We start from the raw sequence: 24679 nt of genomic DNA, 5'->3' as shown, positions 1-24679 counted from the left end.
CCAACGTAAGTCACAATAACAAAACACTTTATTATCTATACACTGGGTCTCTACCAATAGATACATCTGGCTACAGAGGACAGCTAATCTCAGAGCCAAGTCCAATGCCCTTCTAATACACAAGGCTCGCATCCTTGCTAGCCTGCATCACACATGACAACAAACTATCCACTGTGAGCAGATTTGGCAGCCAACAAAATTTTCTAGTGCTTGCATGAAGCAGAACTCATTTCATTGAGAAGATGGCTTACAGAATGAAGACTGTGAACGTCCCTCACCAGACAATTTAGGATTGCAGCTGTGGGAACTCAAATTCTTCTCCTGCTGAGTATCCTCTGCTGCTTACTGCTGACATGGGGGTGTGCCTCTATACTTTTCAAAGTCCACTACTTCATAAAAAAAGAGCAGAAATACACAGGGTTTCTACACAGGGCATCATCCTTGACTCCAGCAGGAAGCTCCATGCCAAGAGCATCCAAACAGTTTGATACTTCCTTACAACCAACTCACAATCAGCTGAGGAATTACCAAAGAAAAAAAAAAAAGAAAAAAAAAAAAGAAAAAGAATAAGAATAACAAGAACAAACAAAACAAAACAGAAAACAACCTCATAGTTGCTTTCCTTTCTTTAAATCTCTCTTTTAGCAGAAGTATTTCACAGAGTTGCTCAAATGAAAACCTGTCTTACTGTGCAGAAGAGACACATCAATCCTACGGGGAGAAGACAGTCCTTTGAATTGGACACAAGATCTGGTAACAAAAAAATCCAGGCACTGAGCCTGGTCTTTGCTCTTTCGGCAGTTTTTGTTCAGATTTGTGCCTAACACAAGTAAAGCAAAGTAAGATTTAAGCATCTAACAGGATAATATTATTCAGGAGAAAGAAAACCAGAACAGTCTGCACTTACCACATCCAATTTGCAAAAAACAAAGATACCCAGCACATGTATGAATGGCTTCTTTAAAGTAAGAGAGAGAGCAGAGTTGATCTTTATTTTCATTATTTAAAAAAAGTTTTTTTTTTCTTAAAGTAAATATTCAGTCTTTATTTTACATTAAGTGCTTTTTTAAAACTCCACGTCTTCACAAAATTGCATTTAAAATTTGAAGTAAAACGTATTTCAAACAAAAATACTGTGCAACTTCAGCACTCCTTTTCTCTCTTAAATATTGAAATAAATAAAATAGTTAAGAGTCTTTTTTCAGTTTGTTTGTTTTTCAGTCAGTTCTACTGTAGATCAATTCCAGTTTGACCTGGGTTTATACACATGCTTAAAAGAAAGTGAAATCAAGGCTTTCAAAAAATTCTTTGTATTGCACCGGCTTAGGGCATCCCCAGAATTTCTCTGAACAGTTGGCAGCCAGCTTCCTACAGTCCAGGCTCCTGTGCCAGATGAAACACAGGGATGGAAGGGTCAGGGCAAGGAGAAGTATCAGAAGTATCAAAGCATCCTGGCTTCTCTCGGCCTTCTTCTGAAATGTCTTGCTTGAAGGATGCCGGAGTCCATGAGGGCAGAGCTGACTGCAGAGGGAAAGGCAATAAAAAGTAAAACTAAACAAACTCAAACAGACAACAAAAGCAAGCGTTCAGAATAAAGCAAAAAAAGCACAACTCAACCTTTCAACACTGTTTGCATTCTAGTTCTTTGAAAAAATAGCTCAACAGATTCAGTTTCAACTGATGGTGAGAGCCATAAGTAAACACAAAGCAAACAAAAGGGATATGAAGGAGCATATCCAAAAGAAAGGCACCAAATGCTGTCAATTTTTCTTACTGTGAACATAATTAAATCACCTTCCTCATTCAGCTTATATAGCTCTCTCTTCTCTAGAGGTTAAGATTTGCGTTTATGAAATCCTGCTCTGATTACATCGCTATATTACTAATTAGTTGTACAGAGCCACAAGTGTATGCAGAACAGCACAAAAGATGTTTTCAGATGTCTGAACCATGCAGATAGGAGCAGCAGCAATATGATAACTTCGGAAAATAAGTGAAAAATTGAATTTTGCATTTCATTTAATCTATGAATGGACTAAGTTGTATACTTCCAGGCTCCTGAGCTTAAAAAGTACATCTGTTTATTTCCACAAAAAGGGAGTGCCTTCCCCTCACATCTTTCTCACACCTCATGCCCGTTCTGGATGACATGATTCTGTGATTCTACAACGTGAAGATCCAAAATCTTAGGAGCTGACAGTGACAGAACAATTCAACTATACAAACTGCCTGCTCTTAAGAGTGGTATCACAACTTGTAACTGCAACATTAGCTTCCCTCCCCCTCCCCCCGAAATGTTATTCTAACTTCCATTCTCTGAAGTTGGCAACTTTACACTGTGGAAACACAGACAGGAACACTAAAATGGTTCGAACCTAGTTTCATTACCCTGTGGTATTTATACAGGTTGGGCTTTTTCAACCCTGGTAAATATCTGGCAAACAGAACAAAGGTTGGTAGAGTTTATTGCAATGGCTCAATCAGCAAAAATTCATCCTGGCTACATTCCTACACTGCAAGGGTTTGTCAAAACAACCCCATGTCAGCATGAACACATGAATACGCCTCATCCTTTACATACACTCATAGAAACCCATTTTAAGTAAATAGGAAAAAAATGGAGGAAAAGAAATGAGCGTTTATTAGAAACATCTACATATGCTGCAGCACAAAACACGCTGGGAAGATTTTGCAGATTATATAATAAGACAACTCCCAGTTGGGTCAATACAACGTTTGCTTGAGGATCAGATTCAGTAAAACTGCTTGCCATGTGAAAGAGGGAAATTGCATGAGGATCCAGGTTTTGAAAGCTCCACAGTTTGATGGTATTTGAATCATAATTTTAAGACCTCTCTCAAAATATCACTAAAAGAATTAACCAAAGAAAGGCAAAGCAGCCAAGAGAGAATGCAGCCTGGACTCAGCCATTCTCTGGGAGCATTTCTGGTTGCTCCATGCAAACCAATGTTCTGTCTTCAATCAAGAGCCTGAGCTGAGGACTGTAAAATGGCAAACTGGAACTCCAAATGAATAACTAATGTAAAAGCTTAAAGGCAAAACAATGTGGGGATGGGATTCTAGTAACACATTCTGTTGAAACAAATGGCCATCTCAGGGCTTGTCTACACAATACCAGTTAAGTGTATTAGCAAGGAGGTTTCATTCAATAAAAGCAATAGCTAAGAGAGCTCAGTGCTAATTCTTCTGAAGCCAGTGGTAGAGTTCTCTTTGGACTGTATTTCAGCAGCCCAGGCTCGTCATTCATGACCTTATCGCATACGTGATACTCGCTATTCCAAGCATACTACATATACAATAAATATATATTCAACCCACAAGCCCACAAACCTGGAGGGAAGAGGTGCAAAGTGAAGTAAAACAGATTTCAGCTGCATCCTACTCTGCTACATGCCTCACAATCTCCCTTTATTTTACATCATTTTAGGACCCCATATTTTCTTAACATTTTCTCAATTAATACTACCATGTTTTAATTTTAAAGTGTTTTCATGCAAGAGATGAGGTCTGCCTCTTCTTACACATCCTCTACATGCCATAGAAGGAAATATGTTAGAGATCAGTGCACACTCCATGTAACCTTTGTTCTCACTACTCAGCTGCTCAAGAAGCACGACACTTCCTTATTTCCACTCTCTCCCACCTGTGAATCAGTTTGCAGAGGATGGCTCAGGAAATTCTGTGGCTTTTCTAAGATCCTTTAGCAGTAGAAAGGGGCCTGAGAAGATAGCTAACATGATTAAATAAATAGAAAAGTCTGAATTTAGGGCCTGAGATGAAAGATTATTTTATTCACGTTTCATATTGGAACAGTTTTATTTTGGTACATGATTTGTGTGAGAGCATATACGTTTCAGGAGAATCTCCGGACAGACTTGTGCTAACCCTCCTCTAATAAGGACGTCTTTGGAGGAGGACTGGAAGAGCAAGGCTTGTGATTAGTTGAAGGACTGTGCCTTCAAAGATCTCCTTCTTATAAAGCTCAGAACAGCAGGTTTCATTGAACTGCTGAAATCACTGGGGAATACAGAGCATCACGGTTCTTTCTGATTTCAAAGATGACTTTACTTTTCAGGTACAACCCAGAATTCACACTGAAAACTCTTTTTATGCCTTCCTAGTTTGGTTTGGGACTTATGTATCTTTGAGGATACATACAATTGGCACTGTGTAGTTCCCTCATTTCTGACCTGGCTATGCTGGTGTCAGGCTCCTTTTTTCTTTTTTTTTCTTCTTTCCCACTGCACTTATGAAACCACATTCTATTTACATTCTGTCTCATTAACACTGTCATTTAGCTGTCATCCATCTGGGAAGGTCTCATGCAAGCAGCTTCCTGGTTTTACTCTCATCCTTGACTTAAGAGCAAACCAACCTTCTTTTCCTGTTCCAAGTCTACATTCCAGCAGTGCCTACCTTGATGATATTTCATTTCCATATTCATACTCTATCTAATATTCAAAGTTAACACTCCTTTACAACCTAGTTTAAACAAGTGTACTTTCAGCTTACAGCTCTGCATCTTCCTATGGCCAGTGCCCACTGCTCTGCCTGCTCAGCTAAACAGTGAGATGTAGATTTTTCCTGAGGTTGATTATCTCCATCTAATAACACAGCCAGAGCAATTCAAAGACTACTCCGCTCTCCATAACAGAATTTATTTCACCTTCTTTCCTTCCTCAGGACTAGCTGGAACTAGTGACCATCCATATACACATTAATGGTACAAATAACAGTGATGGGTGTTTTTTTTATGCAATCATCTATAATAAATGTCAGCTGGCAGCCGCTGCACTATGTGAATTGTGGCTTCTTTCTGAGGGCACTGCACTACCCAGTTGTCACAAAGATGGGTGGTTAGGTTGCGAAAGGATTAAGACTGTATGCATTGTTATAGTAACTGCATTTGTGAAACTAAACCAAGATTTAATAAATTATGGGCATCTGATTATTGTTTGTATTCCAGAAAAGCCCAGAATATGTTAGGCATGGTTCACAAAAGACAATAGTAAGGACTCCACTTGGAAAAAATTGTAGTTAGAGTACACTTATTTTGAAGTTAATAAAGTGACTGGAGTTTTCAGAATGACACTCCTGGATAGCTTTCAGCTAGCTAACTCAGCTACTAGGACACTAGTCAGTACAGATCTCAGCATGGGCTGCAAGAACATGCACCAAGCTGGATGACTACAGCAGTTAGCTGTAGTCTACTGCCATCACTGCACCAACAGCCACATACAGGTGGCTGGTTCCAGCTATGTAAAGCATCCACCTCTCAGACAGCCAAAGGTAGCTAGAACGTACAAAACTCTTTTCCTAACCTTCTCCATGACTGTTATGGACATAAGAAGTAGATGCAAAATGGATGCAAGAAATCATGCTGCTCTTTGGCTTTGTATTTGGCACATTTCTGCTCCCTGTTGTTCACATGCACATATCACAGAGCAGCAGAAGAAAAAGCCGTATTTTAAAATGAGAGGATGTAATCCTAATACCATAAATGTAAGTGCAGGGATTGAAGGGCTGGAGAAACAGAAGAATCAATTTGAAGTTCATTCTTTTTAATCTAAAAGATTTTTCACATTTATGGTATTTCCTTACAAACTGGGAACAACTGTACCTGCAGGCCAGATTCTGCTATGAGTTTTATGAACATGCATTTAGTGGAAATGCACTGGATTTCACTGATATGACTGTTTACAGTAAAGTCAGTATGGAACAAGTGAGTCTATGCCAGACTCATGAACAGGCACCTATAATTAGGGAGTGTCTTCTATCTTTATTGTCATTGCTCTTCATTTTATTGTCTGTATTGTCTATATGTATTGTCTATGCACCTATATTTTCTGGTATATATTTACCGATACATAAACATAGGATGATACAGTAGTGCAAGCTAAATCCTATTGCTTTCTGGGTTCTTGGAAAAGCAGATGCCTGTATGCCTGTGCCTCACCTCTGGAAAACATTTGAAGTTTGGGCTTTTAGTAAATGCAGAAGAGTGGCAAAATATTATAAATTTATCTGACATATCCTTTCAGAGAGAAAAAAAAAAGACTAGTTTTGGAATGAATTAAATCAACTAAAGTATACTTCTCAATGCCAGTGTTAAGTCAAAATATCATTGATTTGACACTTGGATGATTGTAACACACCAGAAAAGATTGTAAATATGGGAAAACCTCAAACAAGGTTCCCTCCTCACAAGAGAACACGGCTCTTGCATTCACTCTAGTTTCTACACAAGAAACACATGGAGCTATTTTGCAACATTTCATAACACATCTAATTCTGAGGGCAGTTCATTAACGTAATCCAAACATAAGTAGCATCATTCTGGATTTACATTCAGATACATCCATGTATCCCTAACAGAAGAATCTGGCCACTGCTTATTTCATGCCTAAAGTCAATAATATATATATATAAGAAAAGACCTCTGTAAGCAGCATGAGTGGATACTTTCATCCTTTCTTTCTTTTAAGGTTTATGGAAATAAAAAAAAAAAAAGGCTGAAAGAGCTCTCACAGATAGTACTGTGATAACCCATCAAAAGAAGCAAGAGAAATGGAATCCATCTGGACAGGCTTCATTCATGTACTAGAACAATATACATCCAAAGTCTTTATTACAAGGCTGAGATTTTTATTCTGGCATCAAGCACACACACACACAGTTGAAGGACCAGGCACTGCCCAAACAAATTTCTATTTTATCTCTGATTTATTCCTACAACAAAGATCAGTCAAGAGTCTCCTGAAAATCCAGAGAACAGAGATTTCACAATCAGTGAAAGATATTTCAGCTAGGACATACCTTTCAAATCCTGCTGCATGTTTCCTCCTTTCTGGGATAGTCGCTGGGAAGGGAGTCACTCTCTTCTCCATTGCCCTTGGAACTTTAATGAGTATTGCTTTGGTTTATTTCAAGAGAAGCTATTGAAAAGCAAACAAAGTGTCTCACAAGACACTACAGAGAGAAAAATCTGGGCGACACAGAAAAAATGCTGTGAAGTAAAATTTAAAAATGGACAGAAAAGTATAGGTGAGGTATTTTTCCATACAATTTCTTCCATGATTCTGCTGCTCCATCTTTTTTGATGTCTGTGACTTGCAATTTATATTCCATCCCTATGCTTGGAAATTGCTATCCATGAAGTGAAAGGTGAAGTTAAAAAAAAAAAAAAAAAAAAAAAAAGTAGAACCAGAACCGAGCAAGGAAGAGATGAAGGGGTGCAGGTAGGAAGAGATCTATTGTAAAGGTGTCCAAAGGAGAGATGGAAACGTGTTCCCCAAGGTCATGGTCTTCAATGGAGCTGCTTGTGTCTTCAAGCTGTTAAATACAAGTGCAGCAGGTGTACAAGAAGAGCCAAATTCCACATGGTATAATAAGTGCAAAATCTTAAATGCAGAAGCCATCACACCAAGGGTTTCCTTGTCCTCCAATGAAGTCCATCCACAGTGGTTCTCTAGAAACAGTTCTATCATCAAGTAGACATCCATCGCTTTTTTTTTTGCCTTTTTTTAAAATATTTTTATTTAAAAAGTAACTTTCTCTAATAATATATAGATTATATAAATAATAATAATTAAAAAAAACTATTTGGGTTTGCTTTCATGTTCTCCAACCCATCTCTATTTTAAGTGGTCTGCCAATATATATATTAAAAGAGAAGAAAATCAACTCTGCTCACTATTTAAAAAAATATTAAATCCACCTTTTATGTTTCCAGAGAGAAAGAGAAGGGGGGGAGGTGGGAGAAGAACAAATTAAAATAAAAAAGAAAAAAAGAAAAAAAAAAAAAAAAACCAGGAAAATCAAAACCTTCTGTCTCTTCAAAACGGTTGTCAAGAACTTTAAATGCTTGTGCTTTCAGTGTACACCCCACAGGAAAAACAACAAAAACAACATCAACAATAACAAAAACAAAAAAAAACCCAAGGACCTAAAATTAAAAAAAGAAAAAGATAATAATAATTCTAGTAGTAAAATGGACAGCAAATTGCTCAGAGTTTGTGTCTTTTTAGATAATTTAGCAGCCGCCCTTTTTGTCTGCAGAGGGAGAGCTGCCACCACAGCCACCTCCTCGGCTCGAGAGAGGCTCTTCTGCATCATCCTCGTCAAAGCCATGAAAGGTCGAGGTGTCGCTTTCTGACGTGGAACCGAACAAGTCCTCCGTAGTGCGTGTTGGCGCTGCTTCGTCCCTCCTGCCTTCTCTTCCCAAATGAGCTGACATGTATGATGAATATATCAGCACATGGGTTAAGCAACAGGCATCATCATCATCATCATTTTTTAAGTATCATTACTATTAAACAATACAGACTATCAGGCTTATAGGTGTGTGTTTGTACGTGCTCGTGTACCTCAACAACGTGCCTTGGTAGAACCACAGTAAGAAAAATAAACAAGTACCAGTTTCTCTTTCAAAGAAAAAAAATCTACCAATAACACAGGTGCCCATAGCCATGGCAGCGAAAGGGTTAATGGTATTTTCCTCTCTTCAAAAACATTAAAATATTTTCTCATGATTACTTAGATCAATTTTAAGAGATGTTTAGCCCATATAAGTAATTAGACACCATTAGCTCTAAGCACAATGACTGTCCTTCAGACTGGCATCACCTTTTACAATTTTACTGCTATTGAAATGTAACCCATTAGATATCTCATCAGCCTTGAGACTTTTATCCCTGTCCTTCACCTGATCCCAAACAGCCTCCTCTATAGACAAAATGACATACATTTTGAAGACTAAGCAAAAGTAAGCTAAATAAATACTTCTATTCTGGTTTCATGGCATCTCCTTCAAAAATACCACCACCACCCCCAACAAACAGCAATTCAACAACTAAATCAACTAAGAAGAGAAGTGATCTCTCATGGGAAATACTGAAAAGTGCAAGAGTATGTTAATCCAACTTTCAATATGGAACAGGAAATTCTCCACACAGAACGTCAACAGCAATAACAACAATAGCAACAAAAAGAACTCTTGAAAACAGAAGTCAGATACTGAAATCTGTGAAACTATGGTTTATTTTCTACCTCAATCAAATATGTTATGTGATTAATAGTAATAGCCTTCAGAATCTCGCCCTAAAGAAGACATCTCTTGTGCCCCGGCAAGCGTCAGTTTGTAGGGGACAGCTGTTTTTTAACTCAGAAACACTAACATGACATTAAGTAACCAACTGTTTGGTCTTCACTCCAGCTACAGGAATCAGCCATATAACTGCATGGTTAAGTAAACCGCTTTGCTTGAGAAACAAAGAATTAAATCCTGTTCACAAAACAAAAGTGGGTATAACAAAATAATTGGTAGATGAACCACCTTACAGAGATGTGATTTTAGTGGCTTTGAGAAGGGAAGAAACAAGATAATTTCCATGACCTCTCTTTCAGTATAATGAAAACGTTCCCCATTATCGAGAAAGAGGAAGATGGCCACCAAAGAGTTTTCATGGTTTTTGTTTACAGATTAGTGTGTGGTTGTACCTTAATCACTTCCATCACACATCAGTCACACCATTGCAGACCCTTATGAATGACCCAGGGTGGGTCAGAATTTGTACAAAGATAGCATTTAATGGAACTGATTTTGCACAATTTGTGTTACATGCGGATCTACTTGTTCCACCACACTAAACCATCAAGGAAATTAATGTATTTGTGTTTCATTCTAATATAATCACCATAGCAATGTTTAAATAGCAAAAAGTATGGATCTGTCTCACTGTGCAGTCTCAGAACAATGCTGAAATAAGTTATATTGAACTACAGCAATCAAGGGGAAGGAAAATGATTTTCCAAGTTGGCACCACAGACCACATGAGCTTCTCCCTTTAGGTATTAAGAAGCAAACACATATCACTAAAAGGTCCATGTTACTGTCTGTGCAGCATTCCTTGGGATGCCTCTGGAGAAAACCAAAGGGTTCGCTGCTGGTTCCCTGGTGACCAGTCAGTATCACTTCAGAACATCTTCAGAGGTCACAACAACTGCAGAAGGCAATTCGCCAGTGAGAGTCTAGTCCTGCTCCCACTGAATTTGATTAGAGGCTTACTATGAATTTCAGTGGGAGCATGAGCAGGCCACTCGTTCAGTACAAGAACACTTCACTTTGCACTTCAGCCATCACACGACAAACACCTTTCAGTGACCATGGTACAGAAGTAGCAACAATACTGAATTTCAAGATCTCTTTTGTTTCCACATTTACATTTGAAATTCTTATCACTAGTATCACCGCTGCCCAGAAATATCACAACTGGAAAGTATCCAACTTTGGGCCTAAGTTGGAATATACAGTTATTAAAGGTCTTCCATTTCCTCTACCATTGCCACCACCTCCCACATGAGCTATAAATAACTGTTCAGCTGGGATAAAACTCAAAACAAAAAATAATAAAAAATAAATAAATAAAGGAAGGAAGGAAGAAAACAACAGTCCAGAAATAAAGACAATCCAGAATGGCAAAGACACAATTGCCTACGTTTAAAAAGAGAGAAGGGAAGAAAATGGAGAAATAAAAACGTCTTTAAACAAAATTAATGATAGTCATCTTGTAAGAGGATAATTCTTGACAGCTACCCCCATCCCTACCCTATAATTTCCTCCCTCTTTCTTTTTTGGATGAAAAAAATGCATGAAATGTGTAATCAATGGAAATGCTTGTCATGCAACTTTCATAAATCTTGTAAGTACTTTATAGTTGTAATTGCAGCATTTAAGACAGAGCCCATTCTTTAACATTGTTTTAGGGTCTTCTCCTTCTGTTTGAGGAACAACTAGTACATGTACTAAAGTTTGTAGAAGTCAACAAATACATTAAAATTTTATTATTACATAAGATCTCATTAGCTTAAAATTATGAATCCAAAAATGTTTTTATGACAGAAAATTACCCAATCGTCCTTTTCCACAAACACAGACAAGAGGTAAGACCTTGTTTCCTATTCCCTCCCAAATATGCTGGCTTTCTTCAAAAGCTTCAGGAGCAAAAACCAAAACACAAATACACTTTTATATAAGAAAGCTGCAAAAAGAAGTCACCTACCAGAGCGCCCACAGTCTGAGCACGACACAAGTTCCTCAGGCCGGCCACTTTTTTTGTTCATATTGGAGCCTCCAAGGCAGAAGTCACAGTAGTTATTGGGAATGATGACCCCATCTGGTCCTTTCTGGGCTGCAGTCAGGTTAGAAATCAGATTTACTTAAAGAGCATTCAGTTTGGATATTTCCCCCTTTTCTTTGATATGATGTTAAATTGGTGAATTTGCAGGCCACACAAAACACTGTCAGAACAAAAAGTGAATTCTGTAAATCACCTCCATCTCAGGTACAGCGTATGCTTTAGCGATTTTGTTTGCAATGCACTTCACCATTTCCTTTACAATGCAGCTGGTCTGGTCCCTCACCAGGTCCTGCTGCCAGAGATCCCTGAGCAATTCAGGGAATTCATAATACACACAAGTATATAAACAATCTCTAATGCAGAATCAGAGCTGAGCTGTCAGTAAGCCAAGCCTGGTTTTTAAGACAGCAGCCATAAACGTAAACACACAAAGTACAATTTCAGAAAGGAAAAGCACATCCCCCAAAACTCCCAAACCTACAGCAGAGAAACCTAACTGGTTTTATTTCTAAAGCTTTCTTTTTGAAGAGATTACATCTCAAAGTTGTAGAGTCTTCTCATTCAAAAAGTTAGTTCAAATGCTGATAAATCTTTATAGTCACAGTCACTACTGGGTGATGGACCGAGGGTCACACTACCCGCAGTAGGCTGTGCGTGCCCAGGAGATGAGGGCAGGACAGCAACTCTGGCCCAAGTGAGCATCCAGCATAGGTGCAAAGAGTTGGCCAAGGGTGGAAATCTAAGCTGCTGAGGTAAAAACTTCAGCCAAAAAAAAAAAAAAGGAGGGAGGTTGTGTTCTTATTTTCTAGCTATGGGTAGCTACAAAGGAGCAAACACACAGTGGATCTTAAGTAGAAGGGAAGTCTGTTCCCCTGGAAAGAAGAGATAGGCAGATGTATTTTGCATTCTCGGGTTGAGCAGAACATCAGTGCTTTTCTTCTTCTTCTTCACAGCTGCCATTTTCCTCTTTTACTCTCCAAAGAGAGAAAACTTCTTGTTCCTGCCTAACCAGGAGCTTGGAAAGGTTCAGAGGAGTGGGAGGAATGGTCAGCATGGCCTATGTTTTTCCTTTTTTAACTTAAAAATTCTAGTGGTATATCTGACCTAACCATACTCCATGTAGATTGCTACAAACCAGAAAAAATGAAGACCTTTAAACTGTGCCATCTATATTTAATTATCTTTTTAATGCATATTTTGTAACTTGCAGATTTTTAACAGATGTTTTGACAGCCTTTATTAATGGTCTTTTTGTCCACATTCAAATTTCCCCTGAAGAACAATGACATTTTAAAGGGCTTCTGGTAGCACTCCAAGACACACACTTAAAATTAAATTTTTCTCAGAGTTCAATCAGTTGTTGGATCGGGTGCATCTATTTATTCATTCACTTCCAGCTGTTGATTATCTGAGCTTTTTTGGAAATTGGTAGCTGAAAGACTGCAAGTAAGGTGAAAATAAGAAAAAAAAAATTTAAAAACATAACACTGCAAATACGCCATTATCTTCCCCTGCAATCACCAAGTCCCTGATGTATTTACGAAACAATGGGTTTTACTCTGATATGATGCTGTTAAGATCTTCAGTTCTCCCAAGAACAGACATAAGCTCCCACTCTTTGGTTAGCATTTTGCCATTTAGCAGAGAGGCATTTAAGACACGCATGCAAGATAAGCAAAAAAGAACAGCAACCAGGTGGAAGCCTAGCACATTGATTCATTTTAAGAGCTGTAACAAAATGGTCATAAAGTTGCTGCTTGTACTCTTTTTTTCTTTCTTTTTTCTTTTTTTTTGTTTAAAAAGCAGATCTCCCTAACATTTTTCCCACAGTATCCCCATTCTGTAAAAGTTAAGTAATTATTTCTTTATATTTTGCTGCATCTACAGAGTGATTGTATGCAACACAAGCTCAGCAAGCCCAGCATTCAGTGATTTTTTTTTTCCTTATTACCTCACTTCTCATGTGAATGCCTTACAGTGCCTCACAGATACTAAGAACCCAATATTAACCGTCAGTGAAGTCAGAAGTCTTCTTTTTGCTGGGCCCTAATTAAACTTCATGGTGAAGAGGCACCACTGGATTTTACAGCTGGAAAGCCTGGTAGTAAAGTGATTAACCAGCTTCCTCAAAAACACACAAGAATTCTGTGGTGAGGCCACAAATAAAAATAATCGTTGAAGGTGTCCGCCAGCACCATCATAAGGAAAGAGCTCTACTATCATGGTGCAGAATCATATAATTGACTCAAACACCCAACATATGCTGACTTAAATTTTTCCAGTGCAGCTCATGAGCTTAAGACCTACCTACCAACAGTCAAACTGGAAATAGGACAGGGGATCTTGTGAAAATATGTGCACTGATCAATTTGTCTATGGTGCACGGCACAGGCAGAGGGTTTTCGCTGCCTGTGATGCTATTGAGGGGGTTCTCCTAGACTACAGACAAGGGAGTAAGTATGCTTTTTAATAATTTCTTTCTACTTTTTTTTTCCTTTCCACTTAATTTTTTATGTCTGTGTCTATGCGTTCATCTGTTGCTTGTCACTCACAAATATGGACATCACATATGAAAAGTTGTACACAGATTAGAAGTTCTGAAGTTACATCAATGTTGTCTTAAATGATGCATCTTCATAGCCAAATAATTCAGTATGGGCAATGTTAGCCTCACCAATGCTTTTTCATTCTAACAAGTGCACCAACTGGAATGAAACTTAGGTAAAGCTTGATCAGTACTCTTCAGGAAATTAAGCTCCAGGCTAAATCACGGAAGGTTGGAGAATGAAGAGACTTGCAGATGATAGTAAGCAAGCAGAATTCTTACTTTCAAATGTTGGCTTTTTTGGTGTTTTTTTTTTTTTCCTTGGTTTTGTGTGTGTGTGCATGTCCTTGCAATTTTAATTTCTATTTTACTGTAGTTCACAGATACGGAAATTAAGAAACAAAGCAAAGACAGAAAGATATAATGTGCAATATTCATGAGAAGCATATTATACACCAAAAGTTCAGCCCTAATTCCACCCCTTAATCAATGAAACTACTCACAAAATAAGTAAAGGAATGGATGCATAAGTGAAAGCAATTAAATTACTGGGGACTAATGTGTTGCTACTTTTCATTTGAGACACTGTAATTAACTAGGTATACACTTTTCTCACACATTAATCACGAAGTAGAAGGTGTTAGCTTAAGCCACATGATAGCTCAACTAATGAGAAGTAACTCACCTAGGTGTGCTAGCTCAATCATTTTGATTGTGCCACTATATCCAGGGATTTTGTCTAAAAATGCTCACACAGAATCAGAAACCGTTTTAAAGTAAAGCTTTGAAAAACAGCCATGGTCTTGTCCTAACTTACACAAAACTCCTCTGATTTTCTTTTACATTACAAACTGCAAAAACAGATCAAAAGCTTTGCAGAGCTTTGAGGAGTACTGCCTGAGCCAAGGTGTTCTCATAGGGGGGTGTACTTAAATCAGTACCTCTTGCCATTTCAACTTGGTCTCACTTTCTTGTTTCATCAAAGGCCCTGTCTTTATCTACATCTGCTCTCAAATAAGGAGTATGCTGCTTTTTAAAATACTTTTTAAAAATGCATTAAGGAAGATCTGTACAGGTCAGATGATGGTTTCACTGTACCTGAAAAGCTGATTCAAGTGAAGATAGGAGTATGAAAATGAAGCCAGTATTTCCAAATAACTTTGGAATGCTTTTACGCTGAAATACGTTTCTTCATCTTGGCCTAATCAAGTGAATTTCAAAGTATATCATGCAAAGCTGAATAAATTTCTCATTAAAATATAGTAACATTATTCACAGGAGTCCTCCTATAAAATAGGTACTGAAAATTAATTCTATAGCATATCACACGGTAACTTTGCTCTGTAGACAAAACCTAAAGAGCTAAACAAATTGACTGAATTTAAACATTTAAGATAATCGCATGATCACAGAATGGCTTAGGTTGGAGAGGACCTTAAAGATCATTCATTCCAACCCCCTGCCATGGGCAGGGCTTCTGTCCACCAGATCAGGCTATCTAGGGGGCCATCCAACCTGGCCTCCAGAGATGGGACATCTACAGCATCTCTGGGCAGCCTGTGCCAGTGCCTCACACCCTCTGAGTAAAAAAATTCTTCCTAACATCTAACCTAAGTCTCCTCTCTTTTAGGTTAAAATCATTCTCCCTTGTCCTGTCACCATCAGACCATGTGAAAAAGTCAGTCCCCCTCCTGTTTGTAAGCTTCTTCCACGTACTGGAAGACTGCAACAAGGTCTCCCTGAAGCCTTCTCTTCCCCAAGCTAAACAATTCCAGCTCCTCAACCTCTCATCATACAAGAGGTGCTCCAGCCCTCTGATCGTGTTTATGGCCCTCCTCTGGACTTGCTCCACCTGCTCCACATCCTTCCTGTACTGGGGGTCTCAGGCTTGGACACAGTACTCCAAAGGGGTCTCATAAGGGCAAAGTAGAAGAGGACAATCCCTTCCCTCTCCCTGCTGGCCACCCCTCTATTGATGCAGCCCAGGATACAGTTCGCCTTCTGGGCTGCAAGCTCATGTCCAGGCTTTTGTCCATCAGGACCCTGAAGTCCTTCTCTGCAGAGCCAGTCTCAATGAGTTCTTCTCCCAGTTTACATTCGTATCTGAGATTGTCTCAACCCAAGTGCAGCACCTTGAACATGGCATTGTTGAACTTCAATATGTTCTCATGAGCCCACTTTTCAAGCATGTCCAGGTCCCTCTGGATGGCATCCCTCCCTTCTATTGTTTCAACAATAAGTTCAAATAAAATAACTTCTCTGCTTTCTTGATTTTGAAGGTAGGAGTTCTGAACAAAATTCAGAATTCCCTTCTCTCCCAGAGTAATCAAAGAAACTAGAAGTTACCTTCCCTCTTTAATAATAATAAAAAAGTTACTTGTAGTAAAATAACATCAATAAATTAGGATTTTTCTTTTCAACATCATCTTCCGGAACCACATACCACAGTAAGAATCTCAGTTTCTAGCTCTCATGGATGAAGACAATACTTAGAATGAACAGCAAATTCAAAAGAAACAATTATTGCCCCTGGTTTTAACCTGAAAACCCAGAATATAAATATCTTATATGACTTTCCTTTAAAATGCGACCCTTTTATACAAACAAACAAAAAGTTAAATGACTAGAACCCTGCATTTTCTCAAATTTCTGATTTCTAAGCGAAGTTGTCTTAATTATTTGGATTACAATCCCTAAAACACTTAGAGGTAGAAATCACAGCCACAGGTATTTCTTCAACTTACAGGTACTACAGCATAATACTTAGCCATGGTGTAAGCTGTGCATCTAAGTCTGCCAGCATTTTATCTGTTTTGTATCTTGTTCACAAGTCTCGAAAGGCAGCGGAGGAGGAGGACCAGAGCACGTCTCAGGGTCGGGGGGAGGGGGGCTATTGTACTGTTTTTTAAATGGTTACAGTGAGTTGGCTACAATCAGACATAAATGCACTCCCAAAGGGATTTTTCCTAACACATTTTGTCCAGCTCTCACCTTTTTCTTCTGGGCCTGATCCAAAACCAATAAGGTCCATTGAAGGTTTCAATTCAATTCAAAAGGCCGTTTACTCTGTTTGCAACAGAAATTTCCAGAGCACAACAGACCATGGGAACCTGCATGCAGACCTGAATCAAGTCAGTGCACTTTGCAACAGAGAAAACGGTGCAGGGATTTGCCTTTTTTTTTTTTTTTTTTTTAATGAATTGTACAAGACTCTTTGTCTGAGGCTGCGTGGGGTCCAGTTTTCATTTCCGACGCCTCCCTTCATTTCACTGCCGAAGTACAAGTCCACCATTTAGCCGCCCGTGCAGCAAAATGCTGGGCAGGAGCCTGCGCCTGCCTTCACAGAGCCTCTTGGAGGACCTGGTGACAGATAGTCCCAACCTATGGCGTAAGTGGCCCCATGTGCTCAGCTCGCCTTCCCCCGCCGCTGACAGCACTCATCCCTCGCAGGTCTGGCCCGTTTCCATGGCGACCGCAGTGCCAGGCTGGGCCTGCCTGTGGTCTTGCCACCTGTTATTACTTCATCTCTCAAGTGTAAGGAATTGAGGCACGGCCCCTTAATTTGCTGCTCAGAACACATCTGCGGAGGATAGGCAGGCTCAAGCAAGGTATTACAACAAAGTAAAAAAAAACAAAAACAAAAAACAGGTATTTAGGAGAGAGGGGAGAGAAGCAGCACTCAGACCATGGCTTTTTTTTGAAGTATAGTTTCTGAGAGAAGAGTAGGACAACACCTGGTTAGAGCCACAGCCACATCCGGTGGTGACACCACTCTGCTGATGTGGCACAGTATTGAATCGCATAATTTCTGCTTGGAGTGAGCGTGAACCTGGGTGTGTAGCATTGGGAACTGCTGCTGCTCTGTTCCCAGCACCAAGCTCACCCCTCTGCACATCCCCACACCTCACTACCCTGGGCTCTCCACACTGCCCCACCCTCCACTGAGCAAAATGAGCACATCTTTTGCTGGCAGCCAGAGAAGCAGGCTGTGCTGCTGCAAGAGGTGCTGCCAACCGCTCACAAGAAATACGGCCAGTTCACCCTAGCAACTGGATTTGGTCTCCTTTTTGGGTTAGTTGGTGCTGTGAGGAGAGAGGAAGCTATCGTCTTCACACAGTTTTTAGCAACTCTGACAGGTTGCCTGTGCTACATGCTCTGTGCATGGAGAGAGACAGCCAAGGAGCACTACAAGCTGCAAGAAGGGAGCACTACAAGAAGCAGGCAATCTCAAGGAGTCACAGAAAGCCTCTGAATGCAGAAGGAAGAGCAATTGATCACATCTTTTACAGGAGTTGATATGGCCCTAACTTCAACAAAGAAGAAATGGGTTGGAAGGTGGGCAGCGGGAGGCAGAGCAAGGAAATACGACATGAGCTATTGAGATCTCGTAGATCTGGGGAGTCAGTGTTCCTGCATCATAAGGCATACTTCATACAAATGTCAGTGCAATGATCTCAGAGAGTCTTATGCAGGAGCACCTAAGACAAGGGCCGAAATCCCATTGCTTGCAGTGAATCATTGAGAATGATCATGATCTAACTCTCCAGTGCATCACGAGAACAAACAGTAGGAGATAAGAACAGTAATGCAGACAAAAGAATCTGACATTTTAAAATACAGATTTTCTGATTTTGCAAGGTTCCTCTCCTGAGACTTGGCCTCTGGCCATTGAAATACAGCATATCTGTCAGCACAGGGAATACAAGGAGGGGTCACAGTGACCAATATGGAGCCCAGGCTGGCAGCAGCCCTCAGCATTCATACAACTGGAATATGCTGTAGGCTTTGGCTCTAGAAATTGCTGATTGGAGGAATGTGAGAAGGCAGAGCACCTAAGCTCAAACCATATCAAATATGTTGGGTCTTACTAGGTTTGAAATCTACACTGAGGACAAAAAAGCATGGAGATGGGAAGAAAATATATATATATATATATAAACACATAAACAATATTGTTCGGTCACAAGAGCTGACGTTGTTGGAGCAACACGTGGTGTTCAATTAGTCAAATTGGAAATATTTTTCCACAAATTACTGACAGGTGCTTCTCTGAGAGCTGAACATCTAAAACATTGCAGGTTCTGGCCAAGGAGTACATGAAAATACAACACATACACACAGAAAAATAAGCACACATACACACAAACAACAAAAAAAACCCCTCCAAACAGGTCTACCAAAGGCTCCCTATGGGTCCCTGTACATAATTTGAGATTTTCCAGTATTGCAAAACTAAATATCTTAACATCTCAGAACATAGGAACTAAAAATCTGAGAAATTTACAACTGCAAACAGAGTTTGAGTGGAAATCATTATTCATTTCCAGCTTCTTTTAGTATTCTTTTTTTCTTCATTAAAACTAGCCCTAGGAAAAAAAAAAAGAGAGAGAGAGAGATTAAACTAATGAGAAGTCAAATCAAGGCAATGTACATGTTCTCACTGAAAAGGCACCTGCTGCTGCAGGGTATCTTGTCACAAGGTGGGCATTGATGCACCCTTGCATTCAGATGTGGCTCCTATCATGGCCCCAGTGAGGATAAGCACTGAGGCAGGGAAAAAGTAGGCCTGATGTAGCTTTTCAAATTGATGCTGCTTGTGGAGAGGAACAAACAGCTCATCTCCAACCGAGGGGCTGACTCTCGTCATTTATTCATAGCCAGCCCCCTGCCTGGATGGAAATAAAAATGTTTCAAAGATGACTGTGTGGGGGAGCTGGAGGACAGCTTGAAGGCAAACTGAGGTTAGCACATTAATTTTTTATCTCTGGAGACTGGGTATCCAATTATGCTTAGAGTACACAAACAACTTTGGCTGGTCTCTCCAGTAGCGATTTATCCACATCATAAAATCTGCAATGCAACTGGGCACAACAGGCCAATACCACAAAATAACATAAACAGGTGGTTTTCCAGGTTAGATGCTCAAGCTTGCAGAGTGACAGGAGTGCACAGAACCACATTCTTGTTAATTAATCTTATTGCAGGGTAAGACCCAACTTGCACATGACAACTAGGCCAGCAACAGTCAGCACAATGTGCTTTATTTAGGATCATCATTGGCCAAAGTGCTTGTGGGCATAAGTTCAGTTGCTGTTTACTACTCAGCTGCCCTTAACCAATGCTTCACACAGCAAAATGCCCCTGAAAATTCTTCTTCTTTAACTGGGATGCAGTTTTTCTCCACGCAGACAGACTATCCTATTCTCCTGGGAATTAAGGAAGTGCATTTATATTAGCACACTCATTCACACATACATTTCAATAGACAGAAGTCTAATGTAATTCCTATATCAGAAGTGTCTCCAAATTTGTGAACACCAGCTGCCCCCAGAGCTGGCCTGTACCCATACAGTGAGATGGAATAAAACAGCAGGTGTTTTGTGGCAGTCTTGGATGCACCCTGAGCTCACAAATCTCACGCTGCCAGTGCCAACATGTGGAGGAAAAGGCAGCAGAAAAAATGCTGAAAATGGTGTGGGGTTATTTCTTTTTTATTGGCGGACTTGAGGAAAAGGGGAGTTGGCTTTTTTAAAGGTTTTCTATAATCTCTTTTTCACAAGTCCATACTCATGCCAAAAATCAGAAAGCGTGTCAGTGATAAATGGGTGTGTAGGTGAAGGCAAGACTAAGCACTGAGGAAAGACTATATATCTGTGTCAAAGGGCTAGATAAGACATACAAACAAAGCAGCTAAAGCTCAAACAAAGCTCAGGCCAAGGTGTTTTAGGAAAGGCAAAAGCAAGAGAATGCTGTTCAACTATCTTCCCTGATTCAAAGGATAATCTACAAAAAGGACAGCTGAGTTGTAAATAAACCTTCTGCACCTGCCAAAGACAGTGAGACGTGCCAGAGTAGTGAGACTTGAGGTTTGGGTCAGTCATCTTCTTTAATACACATCTCTTCAGTGGCTTTCATTTCCAGATAGGTTATTCCTATCTAAAACTCTTTTCCAGTCCCTGGATAATTTACTGAACTATCCAAACTGGTCTGTGCAGGAGGAGAAGAGTAAAGATAAATGGGTTTGGGTGTGCAGGAAGCCATCAGGTCTTGAGCTGGCTCCAGCCATGGCATTGGTAACTGAATCTTGTAGGAGCTGAGCTCGAGAAAGCTCATTCCTGCATAAGCAAAGCTGCCATTACTGCAGGTACTGCAAGGAGCAGAGACTGCAGAAGCTACTGCAGACACTTAGGTACAAAGGAAGTTCACGCTGCAAATGCCTGCCTGCCTGAACTTCGCTGACCCAATGCTCACCTCCCACAGCGTGACAAATTCCAAATGGCTGGTTTGAATTTGCTTTGCCATTGCTAAATCAGGCTGCTCATATCTCTCTGACACACTGCTAAGCAAATAACCAGATCCTGCTCTATGCCATATCTCTGGCCCTCCTGTTCAGTAGGTTGCAGATTAGCTGTTTGGATTAAAATCCCCCCCCTCCTCCCTCCCTTTTCCCCCAAGCCCATGCAGAGAGGATTCTTGAAGCCCAAGCCTTGCAATACTGCAAACCTGTCAAATCTAATTCATAACACATGCCGCGCAGTTCTTAGGGGAGAGGAAAGATCTGATGCTCTGGCTCCCCACCATCCTCCTGTACAAAGGGACCATTTAATGACTGCACATTAGCAATGTGGACAATTAGCATTCACATGGAAGATAAATGGCAGCATAAATTAAATATCACCAAGTGAAAGAGCAAAGATGCAAGATCTGAGCTAAAGGCTGTAAACAAATAAACAGGCAAAAAGGAACAAACAGAGACTGCGACAGCTAAACCATTTGGGAGAGTTACCTTCCAGCGTCTGGGACTTTCCCCAGGGGTGATCTTTACATTCGCATAGCTGTTGCCTGTACCTCACTGGCTGCTGCCTGGTTGTTGAGCAGATTCTTTCTGCTTAGGAATCTGGATGTCAGAGGATTTTACCCCACTGGTTTTGTACTTCTGCCTGTTTTGGGATCTGTGCTTTAGCAGATTCCCTCTGCTGCACATGCATTACACAGAAACTCTGGGGGAACACAAGCCTGAGTAGCTCCTGTTCTACCCCTTTCAAATGGCAGAACAAACCTTTCTTTCCATGGGCTAAGTCCTGCTGCTGCTAACTTTTCCACAGCTTTTCTCGCTCCTCTTCCTGCTAACTTTAATAAATTCTTAATACCAGAAGGGATAAGGACTGAGACTGTCCTTGACCTCTGTGACAAGTTGAAGGGTAAAATACACTACCCTTCTTTGTCTGATCATCTGTGCAAAGCCATTATGGATATTAACTCAATAGAGACTTGTGATACACCTCTCGGGTACATAGCTATAACTAAATATTGCAGGCATCAAAAAAAAAAAAAAAAAAAAGCCAACAATTACAAAACTCAGAGATAACGTAAATGCTAAGTAAACAAAAGCTAGTGGCTGAACGTTGACAGTCTCCAGCCTGTCTAAGCTGCTCTTAGTGCACTGACAGCTCAAGTTTGTCAACAGCTGGAGGAGTCAAAATTACCTTTACTGTGAACCTACCAAACACATGAATAACTGAAAAGCAGGGCATAAAAGTGACAGAAACACTGAGATTGCCAAATGGGAGTGGCCCTTCAAGCTCAGACAGTGGCTAGCAGCAGATGCTTTGGAGGAAGGAAACCCCCTCCCCTCCATCCCTGGGGACAATTATCAATTATATGACTTGAAAGAAAATGTTTTCCTACTTCCGTAAGTCTTCCACTTCTTCATAACACATTATAATGTTTGCCTGGATATTTCTTCCCATAAGCATTTTATCGCTTTGTTTGCATTGTTCATTACTCTGAACTAAAATGACACAGCTAACACTGTGATTTGAAAGGACTTTTCAAAAGTGAACAAAGGTATCTACGCAAATCCCAAGGTAAAAGCAACTATCCCATAGTATTGCACACTGGAAAACTGAGAAACAGCAGCTTAGAGACTTGCCAGTCTTATGAAAAATTAGTACATAGCACAGGCTCCTTAATCTCCTGCTCTATGCCTAAGAAACAGAGGAAGGATAGACAAATACGGCCATTCAGGCATTACTTTCAGCCTTGCACTGGTGTAGGAAATCTAGGCATGTAACTCATCTCACGTTCCAGCACCCCTTGCAGAGAACTGATATTTTTTCATAGATTTTCCAAAACTGTAACTAAGAAGCATCTTTTGGTAAAGTTGAGTGTGAGGCTTTTGAGGAAGAAAGGCAGGGATAAGGAGGACAGAAGCTGTGAATTTCATATTGAAAAATCTGAAGCAGGGATAAAGGTGTCTTATTCAAAGGCAAAACAAAGACAGCCCCCTGAAACAGAATGTGCATTTCCTTGACATCCCCACTAACAGCCACTGAGAGGTTGCTTGACAATAGGTGGGTTGGGCAGCTCTTCTTTTCCCCCCTCTCTCTGACACCTCCTCCCCACAGGAGCAGTAATGGAAAAGTGACTTGCTGCAGAGATAATGCTGGGTTTGAGATGAATTCCTGACTAGCTGAGCCAGCACTGGTGTGAGCTGCAGCTGATTAGCTCCAAGCATCCAGGTACCAATCACTCACAACGGAGCCAGGCAATCAAGCCAGCCTCCACAAAGCAAAGAACAGATGAAGGCAACATCCCCGAAAAGGATCTCAAAGGTAAAGGGAAAATACTACTCACGTTTGTGGTTTTCATTTCTGTGGACAGGAGAAGAGCGGGTCTCCTGCTCCCGGGCTTCATCACCCTCTTCACTAGCAAGATGAGTGTGAGCATAGTGGTAGCTCAGCCCAGGCCTGTTCTTGTAACGCTTGCCGCAGACTGTGAGGAAAGGGAACAGGAGGGAGAAGAAGAGAGAATGGAAACATCAGGACAACCTGAAACAATGACAGCATTCTTTAAACAGCACCCCCTCCTCCCCTGGAAGTAGCACCACACATTCCACGTCCCTGCCTGAAGTGCTCCCAGTGGGTGTCAGTGAAAGGTGACAGACACCAGCCCTGCTGCCCCATATCCCCAGATAAGAACTCTTCCCATGCTGCCAGCAGCCCTTCCTGCTGGCCTAGACAAACGAACATCCAGTCTCTGCAGCTCATACAGCCCTAATCCTCTCTGCTGAGATTACTAACAAGATTGCACATAAAATTAAATGAAATGCCCCAGCTCTGATGTTGATGCTAAACAATGCACAGCAAAAGGAACTGGACCAAGAAGAAAGGACATTATTTTCTTGATTATTGATCTCTGGGAAAAGAAAACAAAATTACAAAAGGCTTTATTTAAAAAGGCAATAAATAGCTTTGTTCACAATTCCCAGTCAAGACAAGGAGATGGAAGTCATTCACAGTTTCTTCCTAGAAGAATAGTAGTGATTCTTCCTCATCCAGGTTAACTTCACGTTCAGAATCCTAATAAATAGAATAAAATGTGACGTGGAATCCTGGAATCCTCCTTCTGAATTGTTTGTTTGTTTTAAGACTAAGTCAACAGGCATTAAGAACAAGAATAAACAATTCAGGCTGATGAAAGGTCTACAAAGTGTAGAAGCTCAATGCAAGGGCAAACTTCATCATTAAATTCATTATATACAAATTGAGCTTCTATAAAGATTTTAATGCACGTTACTGTTTCTTAAAGTTCTCTCTTTTTATCTTCAAAGCATTCTCTGAATGTCCATTTTCTTTTATGCAGATATTTCATCTTTCAAATTGTATTTGATACTGCCATTTTAGAAGACTAGTAAACAAAGGCAGAAGCTTAGTGGCCTTCCTGCAGATTTTTCCTCCTAATTACATATTCAGTCACTGTACAACTTCATCAGTCTGAAGGATTTCACTCAGGAATAAGTGTTGTGTCCAGTACTCTGTCCCACATAGTTTGCTAGGAAGGTGTGCCAGAAGATAAAACAGAACTCATCAGCCTCTAATTCTCTGTCTTTATGTCAGGCCTCTTCAAAAGATCTCCAAGAGGGAAGTCACCATCCACAGTCCTAAAATCTTCACTCAACGTGATGCCTGAAATG

The 24679-nt window shown here is 40.2% G+C and overlaps 1 protein-coding gene and 1 long non-coding RNA gene across 10 annotated transcripts in view; one reads left to right on the top strand and one right to left on the bottom strand.

Moving 5' to 3' along the window:
* The window catches only part of DPF3 (double PHD fingers 3), a 191807-nt gene that overhangs the window by 30420 nt on the left and 136708 nt on the right, over positions 1–24679 (bottom strand). For 6 of the 9 annotated variants that reach the window (XM_040700566.2, XM_025150554.3, NM_204639.3 and 3 more), the window contains 2 exons: positions 23341–23478; positions 11082–11210 (listed from right to left, as the gene is read on the bottom strand). In XM_040700566.2, the coding sequence (XP_040556500.1) occupies positions 11082–11210; positions 23341–23478 (267 nt within the window). Of the gene's footprint in view, positions 1–7127; positions 8251–11081; positions 11211–23340; positions 23479–24679 lie in introns of those variants that run through there. The other 3 variants (XM_040700563.2, XM_040700568.2, XM_040700569.2) reach the window with 1 other exon arrangement.
* On the top strand, positions 17032–24658 carry LOC124418041. Its single transcript, XR_006939528.1, has 3 exons — positions 17032–17312; positions 23112–23318; positions 24603–24658. It is a non-coding gene; the product is annotated as an uncharacterized LOC124418041 (long non-coding RNA).

Source organism: Gallus gallus, chromosome 5 (genome assembly GCF_016699485.2).
Source record: "Gallus gallus isolate bGalGal1 chromosome 5, bGalGal1.mat.broiler.GRCg7b, whole genome shotgun sequence".
Classification (NCBI taxonomy): Eukaryota; Metazoa; Chordata; class Aves; order Galliformes; family Phasianidae; genus Gallus; species Gallus gallus.
The sequence above is the reverse complement of the archived record's forward strand: the minus strand, read 5'-3'. Positions and strand labels throughout refer to the sequence as shown.